Here is a 13282-nt window from a genome sequence, read left to right as displayed (position 1 = left end):
GGTGGAGTGCAGCACTTTGTCCTCCTCTGACATGGACTCTGGGGGGGATGCAGCGTATTCTTTAATAAGATCGCGCTGCATCCTAATCACATGTGCCAGATAGTTCAGCGCCCTTACCGAGAAGGTCGCTGAACTAAACATCCGCTTCCCCAAGCGGTCCATCATCCGAGACTCCTTGCTCGGGGATGGACTGAGGACTCTCCTGAGCAAGTTCCCTCTTGGTGGCCGCCGTCAACATGGCATCTACCGGAGGCCCCTTACTCCAATGGGCACGGTCAGCCGGGGGACTGAGAATACGGTCGGGCCTTTTAGGGATTGGCTCCACGGTGTCCGGTTCCTTCCACGCCCTGGTGGTAATGAGGTCCACCAGGGGGTCGGCAGGAGGGGACACCCAGGAGGTAGACGGGCCCGCTTCAAATGCCTCCAAGAACACGGACTCGTCCGAGGAAGACATGGGGGCAGACCACCCCCCCCTTATGCGGAGCATTTCCATGATGTCTCCAAATGAGACATCCTCGGGGGGGTGACCGTGGGGAGCCTTCCCCTTCCTCCAAATCCGTGTCTTCCGTGAGAGACTTGGGGGAGTCAATGTGCCTCCTTTTGCACGTATGCTTGCGAGGAACATCCTCTGGGGGGCTGTCAGAGGACTCCTCGCAAACAGTAACCTGTTCCAGGGGAACAGCTTGGGGCACAGGAGCGGGCTGTCCCAAGGGCCGGATGGTGGAAGCCTGACCCAGTGCAGAGGGAGCGCGGGCGGGCGAAGCAAGTGCCGGGGGTCCAGAGACCCTCAACAGGGCCCTCTCCACTACATCAAAAGCCGAAGGGGAGCCGACCTCGACCAAAGGATCCGACAATCGGCTCCCCCTCGGATCCGAGGAGTGGATCGAGCCGGCGCCGGCGCCGGATCCGAAGGGACAGTGCGCTCCGACACAGACGGCGCCGAAGGAGCACTGATCCCCCCGGATCCGAAGCTCGGATCCAGGCTCCGAGAGGTCGGATCCGAAGCACTCGAGGGCAGGGTCGGATCGGAAGTACCAAGTACTATTGGCGCCGACCCACCCCCGGCTCCGAAGCTGCTCAGCTCCAACTGCTCCGAACCCGGGTAGCAGGTCGGAGAAGGAGCAATTGGCTTGAAAAAAGGGGTCGAGCTCCCCCCCAAAGGGGGGGGGGAGGCAAAGCACTCCCATCTGCATCTGGGCCTGGATGAACCTTCTCATCATCCGATCCAGATCAGCGTCTGATAGGCTATAAGTTGATCTCGACGAGGCTACCGAGGTAGGCCTTGAGTGCCTCCTCGATAGCCTCGACGGAGATCGGGTATCCTCCTCCTCAGGTCCCGGTGAAAAACACACTGGAGACCGGAGCCGAGGAGGGGGAGAGCCAGCAGACAAGGAGGCCGGAGGAGAAGCCCGCTTGGCTGGCGGGGCCGAAACAGAGGTCTCGGCCTGCCGCTTATGGAGCTTCTCCCTCCGGTCCTTCTTCCTAGCTTCCCTCTCCTCCGAACCACTACAGGGAGGTTGAGTCCCAGGAGGAGGAGGGGAGCGGAGAGGGACAACCGTGGAAGCGTTACCCCGAAGGAGCGGAGGCCGGAGCCGAGTCCGGTGGCAAAAGACCCGCCAAGACAAGCTTGGACCTCCGCTCCTTCAATGCCCTGGGGTTGAACCCTGCACAAATGGAACATCCAGATGTGAGGTGTTCAACCCCCAGGCATCTAACACACCGAGTGTGGCCATCAGCTGGGGAAAGCTTATGGCCACACTCGGAGCACTTGGAAAATACAGCTTTGGGCTGCTCAGACATCCCAAAGCAAAAACAAGGTTACTAAAACTAGTTAAAGTAAAGTAACAAAACCACTCAACAGGCCCAAACACACACTACGCTACCAGCGAGGGGAGGGATAAGTAAAATTAAATTTTAAGACACTAAAAGTATAATAATATAAAAGGGAAACCTACACTTCCACACAACTTTCACACAAAACTTTCAAAAATAAGCACTTTAAGACTAAAAATTTCACTTAGCTGGAGAGCTTAGAAAAACACAATCTGGTCACCATGCGCGGCAAACGAGATCTGAGGTCATGAGGGTAGAGCAGGGCATTATGGGTGAGGGGAGGAGCTGAGAGCTTGGATCCATAGCTGGTAAACCATGCCAGTTCGGATCCGATATCGGATCCATAACCCACAGGTTGCAGACAAATGAATCTCCTACTTCAGATCTAACAGATTCTTTTAAGAATGGGGGGGGGGGGTTCCTTGCTGCCAAGCTGCTTTCCAGTGTACCAACTCGCTAGAAAGTAGATAATGCCTTAAATAAGTATATTTTAAGACTTAAAAAACTAAGCCAACATACTTTGCAGAGAAAAAAAGATGCTGCAAGGTGAGAGATAACGAGCTATTTTCGTTGTAACAGTTTATTCAATGTGCAGGACTTAACAGTACATTGGCAGTATGGAGAGGAAAAAGACAAAGCTTGGCTGTTAGCTGAGGAGAGAAAAAAAAAATAAAATTGTTACCAATAATGGTGTTTAGGACACAAAAGATAGATGGAGGTATTTTAGAGGGGACAGAAAGAGAACCTCAAACAGTAGAAACACAAACTGTTTAACTGCCACATCATTCACTCTAGCACAGTAGTTCAAATGCAGTGCTACACAAACTTTAGCTTTAAAATGTTGCTAAAGTTAACAATAAATATACTTAGAAACAACATAGTTAATACAGATGTGCAAACAGGGTGAAAAAATGTAACATTCCTCTGAACATAGAAAACATGGCAACAGCTAGACAGCAGGCTATTATACCTGTTGCAGTGAGCACTATATATACTAAAGCATAATTGAAATCTATGACAAGAAAAAAAATATGAAGTCACTAAGAGGAGGTAAAACAATTGCATTAACCAATGGATAAAATATACAGCAAGATAGCTTGGTCTGCTGTAAGACAGATAAAACTACTAGAGTAGAATATCAGGCCATAAGGTATATAGTGCAGCATTTACAATTAGATAGTCTTAAAACACAGAGCAGGCAGCAAGCCAACAAGTCTAAGTAGCTGTAATCATAAAACTACTGCAGTTTAATCAGACAATGTATACAGTACAACATTTACATTAGTGAGTTTAAAAAACACGAAGCAGGCCTCTAGTTAATGAGCCTGAACAGCTATAATCACAAAATTATTTGAACCAGGCATAAATTATACAGTGCAGCATTTACATTGGTGAGTTTTAAAACACAGAGCAGGCCTCTAATCAACAAGTCTAAATAGCTGTAATCACAAAATTATTTGAACCAGGCATAAAGAATACAGTGCAGCATTTACATTGGTGAGTTTTAAAACACAGAGCAGGCTTCTAGTCAACAAGTCTAAGTAGCTGTAGTCACACACACACAAAAAAAAAAAAATAAGTTAAAAACTTGCACAGCAAGCTGAGGGAACACAGTGAATGAGTCAGTAAGGAAGAGAACTGTTTGAAAATGGAGCCTGGTGTCCCAGTAGGTAATATAACATCCTGCAGAGGTCTGATTGGTGGGATGGGGGTTGAGAGAGTTTACAGCACTCTGTGTAGGTGTGGCTAGAACCAAGCCCAGAGGCCAGCACAGTTCAGAAATGATCAGTAAAAAGTCTGTCAGAAAAAGGCTATGTACTGTTAATAGTAAGAAAAAAGAGGTTTTATTGTGTAGTACTATCAGGTAAGAAATGATTAGTCCAGCATTTAACAGATATGTTTGTTGAAAACTAACAGATTCTTTTGAGGGGGGGGGGGGTGGTCCTTGCTGCCAAGCTGCTTTCCAGTGTACCAACTCGCTAGAAAGTAGATAATGCCATAAATAAGTATATTTTAAGACTTAAAAAACTAAGCCAACATACTTTGCAGAGAAAATAAAATGCTGCAAGGTGAGAGATAACAGCTGAATGATGAGCAATTTTCATTGCAACCGTTTATTCAGTATGCAGGACTTAACAGTACACTGGCAGTATGGCGAAGAAAAAGACAAAGATTGTCTTTACATACCTTCTCACAAAAAGCCACTAGCCACAATATGGATAAGCTTGTCTGAAGTCAGAAATGTCTGGGGAGAGAGCTGCCCAATTAGACTTTACAGATATTTATTTCTCTCATGTCCCCATTTTTCAGGAAAATCCCTAACTTTGCCTTACTTCTATTTAGCCCCACATAGACTCTGTGCTTCTGTAACAGAATATTGAGGATTTACATTATTATATAATGCTGCTATTAATTTCTTCTTCTGAAAATGCATTTTAATACAATCTGTCTTAGTCTATCATTTTTTTTAAGTGAAAAGATTCAAAATGGAAAAGGTGTTCCTTATATGGGGTGTTTGGTTCAATGTTTCTGAAGAAAGGTTATTAAGAACTTTGATTTAATCAATCCTTCTTATAAACACAGCTGCATTTAAAGAACACTTCTTTGCAATAGTGACATCAAATTTAGGCTTTTCTTGAACAAAGTAATTTAGCTGCCTTTTACTTTCACATTACCTTTACCACAGCCCTGTTTCTTTATCATATTTGTGGTTATGACATTTTTAAAAAAATCACTTCTGTCAGTTTGACAATACTATAAGTTGAAGTACAAGGCTTTCTTTAGCCAGTATGTGAAACAATAACATTTTTTTCTGCTTGTCTTACCATTCATATTTTAATGACGAATGGACTGAAATGTAAGGGCTTCCTTCCACATACAGGGAAGAGACTGTAGAATCAGCTGCCCTAAACAATGAAAGTTGTGGGTTATACTGTCATCCCAAACACACAGTCATAACTAGTACTTAGTAATTTTTTTTTTGGAGGGGGGCTTCACATAATCTGCATGAGCTGATCATAATTTAGGTGGAAAGAACCCATGACACATCAGTGGAAATCTACAGAAACCATGACTTAAAATCAATTTAAAGAAAAAAAAAAGTACAGTTGTGCAAGTTCCACTTACCTGTAACAGTAGATGTTCAACGAACTTACTGTCTTACTGCAAATGGGGTAGTAGTCCCCTGCTGCTCTCTATATGCAGTCTCTCAAAGCTAGGAACAATTCTCACTTCCTGTCTGTGGGTGGGAAGGACCAATCAGCTGCCAGAAGCAGGACAATCCTTCACGGCCACAGACAGAAGCCCTTCAGTATTTTCCTGGAAGAGCAGATGGCAAAGCAAGCTTTGCAAACACCTACTGTTCCAAACTAAAAACCACACACACACACAAAGCTGCTAAACCAATCAGCAGCAACTATCAAACAAACTATGTACATCCAACTAAAACAGGACAGTGGGAGGGTACTGTCAAGTAAGGCAGTGTGTTTCTACAAACATCTACTGTTACAGTTTAAGTGGTACTTGTATTATGTTCAACAATCACACTGCCTTACTGGCATATGGGTAGATTCCCAAAGCTTAACCAACCTGGGAGAAAGAAGGATAAAGATCCAAGAGCCCCCTTGCAAAACCTGCTCTAGATCTAGAAAAAACATCTAGTTTATAACACTGTGTGAAGGTATGGAAGGAAGACCATGTTTTTGTCTGTATAATACTTCTAAGGTCCATAATTTTCCAATATGCCTCAGAAGAGGACAAAACCCTGGTGGAAAATACCTTACACCTTGCCTGGATTCTTTCCATGGTAGGTGTAACAAAAAACAATACAGAGGACATCCAACATGCAACAGTTTGCTTACAGTCAGGTTGACATTTCTTTGTTCCATAAAAGGAAATAAAAAGCCTTTCGGCCTTCCTAAATGGCTTTGTTCTGTCAAGGTAGTAACTTGAACTGTTGATGCAAATCCAAGTTATGAAATATCCTTTCTCCCTTGTTCTGAAAAGAACTTAATATTAGCGTGAGCTGCTGGTTTGAAAAAGTGGTAATGTCAATTTCTCCAGAACACAGCTGATATCCCATGAAGAAGGAATTTGCATGTAAGGGGGTCTCATAGGCAACAATCTTTTTATGAATTGTTTTACCAAAAGACAAGAAAGAGGGGATCCACAGCCAGACATACAGAGATGGCCACTAAATACTCCTTAATGGATGCATACGATAAGCCATCCTGAAGTAGCTGCACAAAAATTACACTTACCCCAAAAACTATATTCATCTTAATGACATATTTGTTTTTTATACATCTTGAAATAGTTTTGCTATACTCCTGATTATTGACACTGTATAACATTATACTGCTACTTAATGCCTTGTAATAATACTGTAACATTGCTGTTTAATGCTAATTTATAATGAACACTGTATAATATTGTTGGAGCTTTTCTCCCCGGGCCTCCACTGAAAAAGGGCTCTTCAGCTCAGTCAGACAATCCTGGTTAACAAATGTAAAATAAAATATTTCAGAGACCAGAGGTACAATAACCTTAAATGACTCGTTTCCATTTAGGGTACCACTTAGAAAACCTGAGTCACTTGTAAACATAAGTTGGGGTGCATCAGTCGGCTCTGAGACTACGTGAGCAGATTCAGACTGCGAGGAAGACTGTGGTAACTGCCCTTGGTTAGTACCATTAAAAGCGAGAACCAAGCTCTCCTGAGCCAACAGTGTCTCACCACAGTGATCCTTGGCATTTCTCTCTGAACTTTGAGAATCAGTGAAAAAGGGGGAAACACTTGCAGGAACACACCTATCCAAGGAAATAAGAATGCGTCTGTCCTCCAAGCATGGCTGCAAGGATGTCTGCAACAGAATTCCTATAGTTGTCTGTTTTGAAAGAAGGTGAACAGATCTACTTGAGAATAGATCTTTTGGAACACCAATGTGTTGATCTTCCACTTGTGTAGGTCTGTCCAGGATCTGCTTAGTCCATTTGCCACAGTGTTATGCTGTGAAGGGATGTATGAAGCCTGAAGAGTCAGAGAATACTTAGAAGACAACTCCCAGGCCATCACTGCCAACCACCACAGAGGGTAAGACCTCTTATCCTGTTGTTTGAGACACCACATCACTTTGGTGTTGTCTATATTCACCTGGAGAGGACCCAGAGTCCAAAGGTGATGAGGTGATGAAAAATCTTCAAAATGTGAAACACTGCAACTTGATATTGATGTGCTTTTATGCATCCTTGGCCCCCAAGTGGCTTATATCCACTTCCCCATTGACACAGCTCCTCAGCTGAAGTCAGACGAATCTGTCTGAACAGACTGCACAGGTATCAGAGGGAGAATGGAAATCCTGGATTGACACTGAATTGTTCTCTCCACCATCTTAACTCTTTTCTGATGAAAGGAAGCACCGGTAATTGGGTTTCCAGGGAATAAAGATACTGGCTCCAACAATTTTCGACATACCACTGAATTTTTCTCAAGTGAAGATGAGGCAGGGGTATCATAAAAATCATAGATGCCAACAGTTCTAGCATTTTCAGGAATTCACAGTTTGAGACAACAGGATCTGGTCTTTGGGCAGAAAGGACATTTTCATTGGAGTCAATTTGCACCCTGGAAATATGACACTTCATGGTTGGGTCAGGCACAACTTCAGAAGGTTCAGATTCAAGCCTGGAAGAGAAAGGCCGAAACATTCTTCAACGATTCCAAACATCTGGACAGAGGCTCTGCACAAATCAGGAAGCCATCTAAGTATGGAAAAATGCAGCTGCCGATAGTATGACAATGGACCACTACCAAGACAAGGCATTGTGTAAACACTTGAGGAGCAGTGACTAGCCCAAAGGGCAATACAGAAAACTGAAAGTGAGACCCAGAGACAACAAATCTCAGATATCCTCAGAAGTAATGAGCAATGGGGATACAATGATAAGCATCCTTTAAGTCCAGGGCTATCAGGAAACAGTGTTCTGGCAGAAAAGGAAGCACTGTCTGTGGGCTGAGCATCTTGAACTTGGGAACCTGGATGAGCGTGTTCAGAAAGGAAAGGTCCAGAACTGATCTCCATAAAAGCTCTTTTTTGGGAACTGGGAAAATTTGAGAATTAAAGCCCTTCATTTCTTTGGAGGGTGGCACTGGCTCTATGACCTCAGAGTCTAGCAAATGCTGGAGAATAGCAGGGAATAACAAAGTGGATAATGGAGAACCCCACTGAATGGAGGAGGGTGATCTTTCCTCTATTAAGAACCTTTATGTTGGAAAACACTCAAGGCCATGTCGCCTTGTTGAGAGAGAATTTTACAGATGTAGCACCTGGAGGGGGACTTGGAAAAGCTGGCTACCCCATCTCAGGAAAGTCATAAATTGGGAGGGGGTTATCCTTTTTGGAAAAGGGACACCTGTTAGGCTTTGTGGAATTCTCATCTTCCTGTTTCCTTTTACTGCCTTAGCTCTCGTTAGACAGTATTCTCCATTTAGTACCGTGAGTAATAATGTACCTGTTAAGTAATTTAATGTTTCTGCAACAGGCAGCCACTTAAGTTTGTGTAGAAGAGAGATGACAGTCAATAAGACTTGCAAATCTACACATCTTATTTCCAGTAATTAGTTATCTGTGTCAAATTATAAGCCAAGTGAGGAGAAAACATAAGTAGACTGTATTCCAGCTTAGGGACTAGCATGTTTTAGGCAAAGGATATTCCACCTATTTGGGGAAAAAAGGTGCGATATCTTCTAGCAGAATTTTAGCTGAGATAGAACCCGTTAATGATTTTGTCAGAGTGATTAGAGAAAGTGGGGGAGGATCAAGGGTGAGACCCAAGTACTTATAGTCAGTAACAAGGGGGATGACTTTACTTTTAATGGCTGTAATACTAACAGGTGGAAGTACATTGGATTTGTGGTTTGAAGGGAAGAGCACAGCATAATTTTGGTTTTGCTGCGGTTGATCATTAGTTTATTCGACTTTGCAGTGGCAAATATTGCTGAAGTATTGTGGCAATTTGGTTTGTAGGGTGGTGGGGCACTTATTTGCATGGAGTAGGAGAATGTCATGTGCATAATAGTATGACATTAAATGATTGTTATCCTGTTGGGAGATCATTTATGAATAGTGAAAATATGACAGGTCCTAGAGATCCTTGAGGTACGCCTGCATTAAGTGTGCCATGTGTAGACAGAAGTTTATTAGTGTAAACCTGGATTGTGCTATTATGGAAAGAGCTTTCAAACCATTATGCAGTGTTTTGGCCAAAGTTGAACTTCACCAGTTGGTTGTGGTTAACCTTTTCAAATGCCCTGATCATATCTATAAAAATTCAATTCATCTTTACTGTCCCAGCTAGAATACTGTTTCTTATTTCTTCCAAATGTAACATAATGAAGGAAACCCCTTTGGAAAAAGGGTTCCTGGCTGTCCTAAACTATTTTTGTCCTAAACAGACTCTACCTGCTTTGTACAAGTCTTCCTCTCCTAAGGGCAGTAAAATGGCTTAATTTTAAAACTTCTATCTTACAACTCTAGGGACTAGAGACCATCTTGACTTCTGATCACCATCTGTGTGGAGATTTCATGTTTTTCTGCCCCCCCCCCAGGTACTACAGTTTCTTCCCATGTCTAAAAACATAGTGCTGACTGGCTATAATAAACTGGCCATGCATGTATGTATGCTGTTGATTGGCTATGCTAAACTGGCCATGCATGTACACACACACACACACACACACACACACACACACACACACACACACACACACACACACACACACACACACACACACATTGCATTTACCTCTGCCACTGTTGTCTCAATTGTAGTTGAAAATGGTCAGTTTATCTGGTTAACAAGCAAACTAAATCAGGAACACAAGTGGATGGAGACAGTCTCTTTTACTTTACTGGTGTTGCAAAAACAGAAGCCAATGACCTGTGTATTACTTTGTAAGAAGACCACTGTCAGTCTGAATGTGGTAGAGATTGGGGATTTTAATCAAAATTCAAGGATGCAAGACAACTCTTATGTAGGCTGGGAAAATTTACTTGACTGTCAAGACTTCCATTCTTGTTTAATGCATGCATTGACTATGGAAAGATAACTTCACACTTCAAATTTTAAGGAATGTTTAACTTCAACTACCTATTCAAATTATGCACCACAATTATACATAAAAAGATAATCTTGAACAAAGAACAATGCAGCTTTTACATTTATGGATTACCTGAATCAATAGTTTTCTATCTTCTTCTATATTCTTATGTGTAGTTTCCTGCTCCTGCTTCTGTTCAGTCTTCATTGGCACATTGATGTTGACCCTCAACTTTTTGCTGCACAAGAAACATAGAACAATTAACTCCAAAAATGCAGTTTTGCAGCTACAGAAGGAAAAAGCCAAATATGTTAATTACAGAAAAATCAATGACATTATGATCAAGTATTTCTACAAGGTTTATAATGAAAAATGGTTTAAAGATGCTTATGCCACAAATTAGTGATTAAGTACCCCATAATTAAGATTGTAGATTATAAATCTAAAACTATTCCTAACTGATATAAAAAATGCAGTATATTCCTTACAGAAAAATAAGGTACCTTGTCCTAATGGTTATGCTGCTGAATTCTCATTTTTGTGTACAGGAATAAGCACCAAAATTACTGCAACTGTCGCAATGAATAACTATTCCACAATGGAAGATAGCTGTGTCTATGAATTTAGCAGAAGTCATCCTAATACAAAAGGAAGGCAAAAAGCACTAAATCTGACCACTACAGACATTCATCAGTATTACATGCTTACTATAAAATTATTGCAACAACCATAAATCATAAATTTATAAATCATTTAGACAAAAAAACTTTTTCCTATAAAGTTTAATTTCTGGCCTGAATACAACAATGATGGAAACCAATACACATCTTCAGGTTATAATCTTTAATAATGTATATGCCCTTCATGGAAAAAACAAACTTTGTCAAGTTGGATGTGTCTTAAGACTTTTGATGACATTAATAGGGACTATATATGGCAAGTATTAAAATACTATTCTACTCCATCACTTATGACAATAACACACATTGTGTACAATGATTCAGAAATATATATAATAAGCAACAAAAATTCATCTTTCTTTACAATTACTTTGTGCATCAGACAAAGTTGCCTTATCTATCGCCATGTTTGTTCTAGTTGATCCTTAACTATTCAAATGACAACAAATTATAAAGAAACCTCTGAATAACAGCGTGACTGCTGTGACCGGATATGCTGAGAACATAATGCTTATAACCACTAATTTTCATGAAAACATTAAAATGCTACTAATATTATGGTTATTGTCAACCAAACAGGTTACACCATTAATTATAACAAATTTGAAAGGCTACAGACTGGCAGAAACAAAGTTAGTTATTGATGGTGTTAATCTTATTCCTCTAGCCGACTCATTTTAGTTCTGCCACCTCAACATAAGTGCATATTAGAAACAAACTGCAATTTATATTATTTTAAGAAATATTTCTAGTTATACCAAAAATTGCACTAAATATATGCGAAAGAAGGTCCACAGCTCACTGCCAATTCTCACTTAAAAATAACTTTTAATAAAAATAAACAAAAATGAACCACTGAAGGTTATAAATATAATACACACAGGTTAAGCGCTTTTATCTGCTGACTGCAGACTTCAGCAGAATCTGATGAAGTCTGCGGTCAGCAGATGAAAGCGCTTAACCTGTGTGTATTATATTTATAACATTCAATGGTTAATTTTTATTTTTAATAAAAATAAACAAAAATGAACCACTGAAGGTTGTAAATATAATACACACAGGTAAAGCGCTTTCATCTACTGACCGCAGACTTCAGCAGAATCTGATGAAGTCTGCGGTCAGCAGATGAAAGCGCTTAATCTGTGTGTATTATATTTATAACATTCAATGGTTCATTTTTATTTTTATTAAAAGTTATTTTTTAAGTGAGAATTAGCAGTGAGCTGTGAACCTTCTTTAGCGTATATTTAGTGCATTTTTGGTATTACAAGGTCGTGTATACTCTAATATTTGGGTTTTATTATATATTTCTAGTTGAACAAAAAACACCATAGATTTTTTTTTTTTTATCATTTTTAGGAAGAAAAAAATATTTTTGAAATGATTATTTTGTCCTTGATCAGGAAGAAAAAACATTTTTGAAATGATTTTTGTCCCAAATACTTTTTCTATTAAAAAATCTATTAACGTTCACCCAAAATAACTTGTTTGGAATGGAGAATCTCCTCATATTCCATGGCAAGTTGAAGTGGCACCTATTTATCGAGAGGGATTTTTGTCAAACATTCAAAGATACAAGCCTTTATTAATTTACTTATCAATGTGGCGATAATTTGTTTTGGCAAATTAGTTTGCTCAGTCATAAAGTCCTATCCCCAGATTATCAGCATAAAATTTAATTTAATAACTCTTTTTGCCATAAATGGGACAACTGCCTTTACTTAATAAAAAGGTAAAAATTCCTTGGGAATAAATATGTCACTGCTATCCAATGTCATAATGGATATTTCCTCATTTACAAAATTGGACATGGAATGATTATATGAATAATGCATGGATGAACTGTGGATTTCTTGATAAAATATTTAAGAATTTTAAGTAATTTCTTCAAGGTAAGTCAAGAGAAGCTGCAAAAAATAAACTATTGGGTTTAGGAATCTGATTTATTTATTTAAAAATATAATCATAGTTATTTAACACAATCTTCCCAAGTAAAAGTAAATGGGAAAAGTAACCACCATTACTTTCACAAATTAAAAGTGGATGCAAAATTTAGTGGAAATCAAAATTATCCATGGATCCATTTGTAACAGATCAAATCAATACAAAACATTACATGGAATACACCTTACACCCTACAGTTTTTATGTCTGATGCAGTCTTCCAATGACTCAATGTTTTTTGAAGAAACACCTTCATTAAGTTATCACTTACGAAATAGACAATCATATACTTAAATAAATGAAAATAAACCATACTGACATATATTTCATTGGAAACATTATAAATCACTTCATGTCATTGCCAGTCAAACATTACATAGCTCATTCAAATCCTGCCTTCTTTTAAACCTCATTCCTCCTCCAAAACATTACTCTGCATGTAATGTTCCCCAGTTCCCATTCTTTCTATGTAATTTGTTCCTACCCTTTTCTGAAGATCCCATTTCCAGTTGTTTTATCTCTGTTACTACAGCCACTACTACTAGAACAGTAGATTTAGACTTTTATTTCCATTTTCTAGGGAGCCACCATAATTAGACTCAGCAAGGTACTACTATGTCTAGGCAATTCCAATTCTGTATCATACCTCAAAAAATAATTTCCTTAGTTATACCAATTTGCTTACCCAGTACTTCTGGCTGAGTAGTCTGAAGGGATTTTTTAAAGTT

General features: G+C 40.1%; 1 protein-coding gene across 2 annotated transcripts in view; it reads right to left on the bottom strand.

Annotated features, from left to right (window-relative positions):
- Positions 1–13282, bottom strand: part of CUL1 (cullin 1) — a 3347782-nt gene that overhangs the window by 149220 nt on the left and 3185280 nt on the right. For both annotated transcript variants that reach the window (XM_044064870.1, XM_044064871.1), the window contains exon 20: positions 10064–10169. In XM_044064870.1, coding sequence (XP_043920805.1) covers positions 10064–10169 — 106 coding nt within the window. The remainder of the gene's footprint in view (positions 1–10063; positions 10170–13282) is intronic.

The sequence above is a fragment of the Protopterus annectens genome, chromosome 3.part0 (genome assembly GCF_019279795.1).
Source record: "Protopterus annectens isolate FY-2018-M chromosome 3.part0, PAN1.0, whole genome shotgun sequence".
NCBI lineage: Eukaryota > Metazoa > Chordata > Ceratodontiformes > Protopteridae > Protopterus > Protopterus annectens.
Note: the sequence above shows the minus strand (reverse complement) of the source record. Positions and strands in the feature narration are given on the sequence as shown.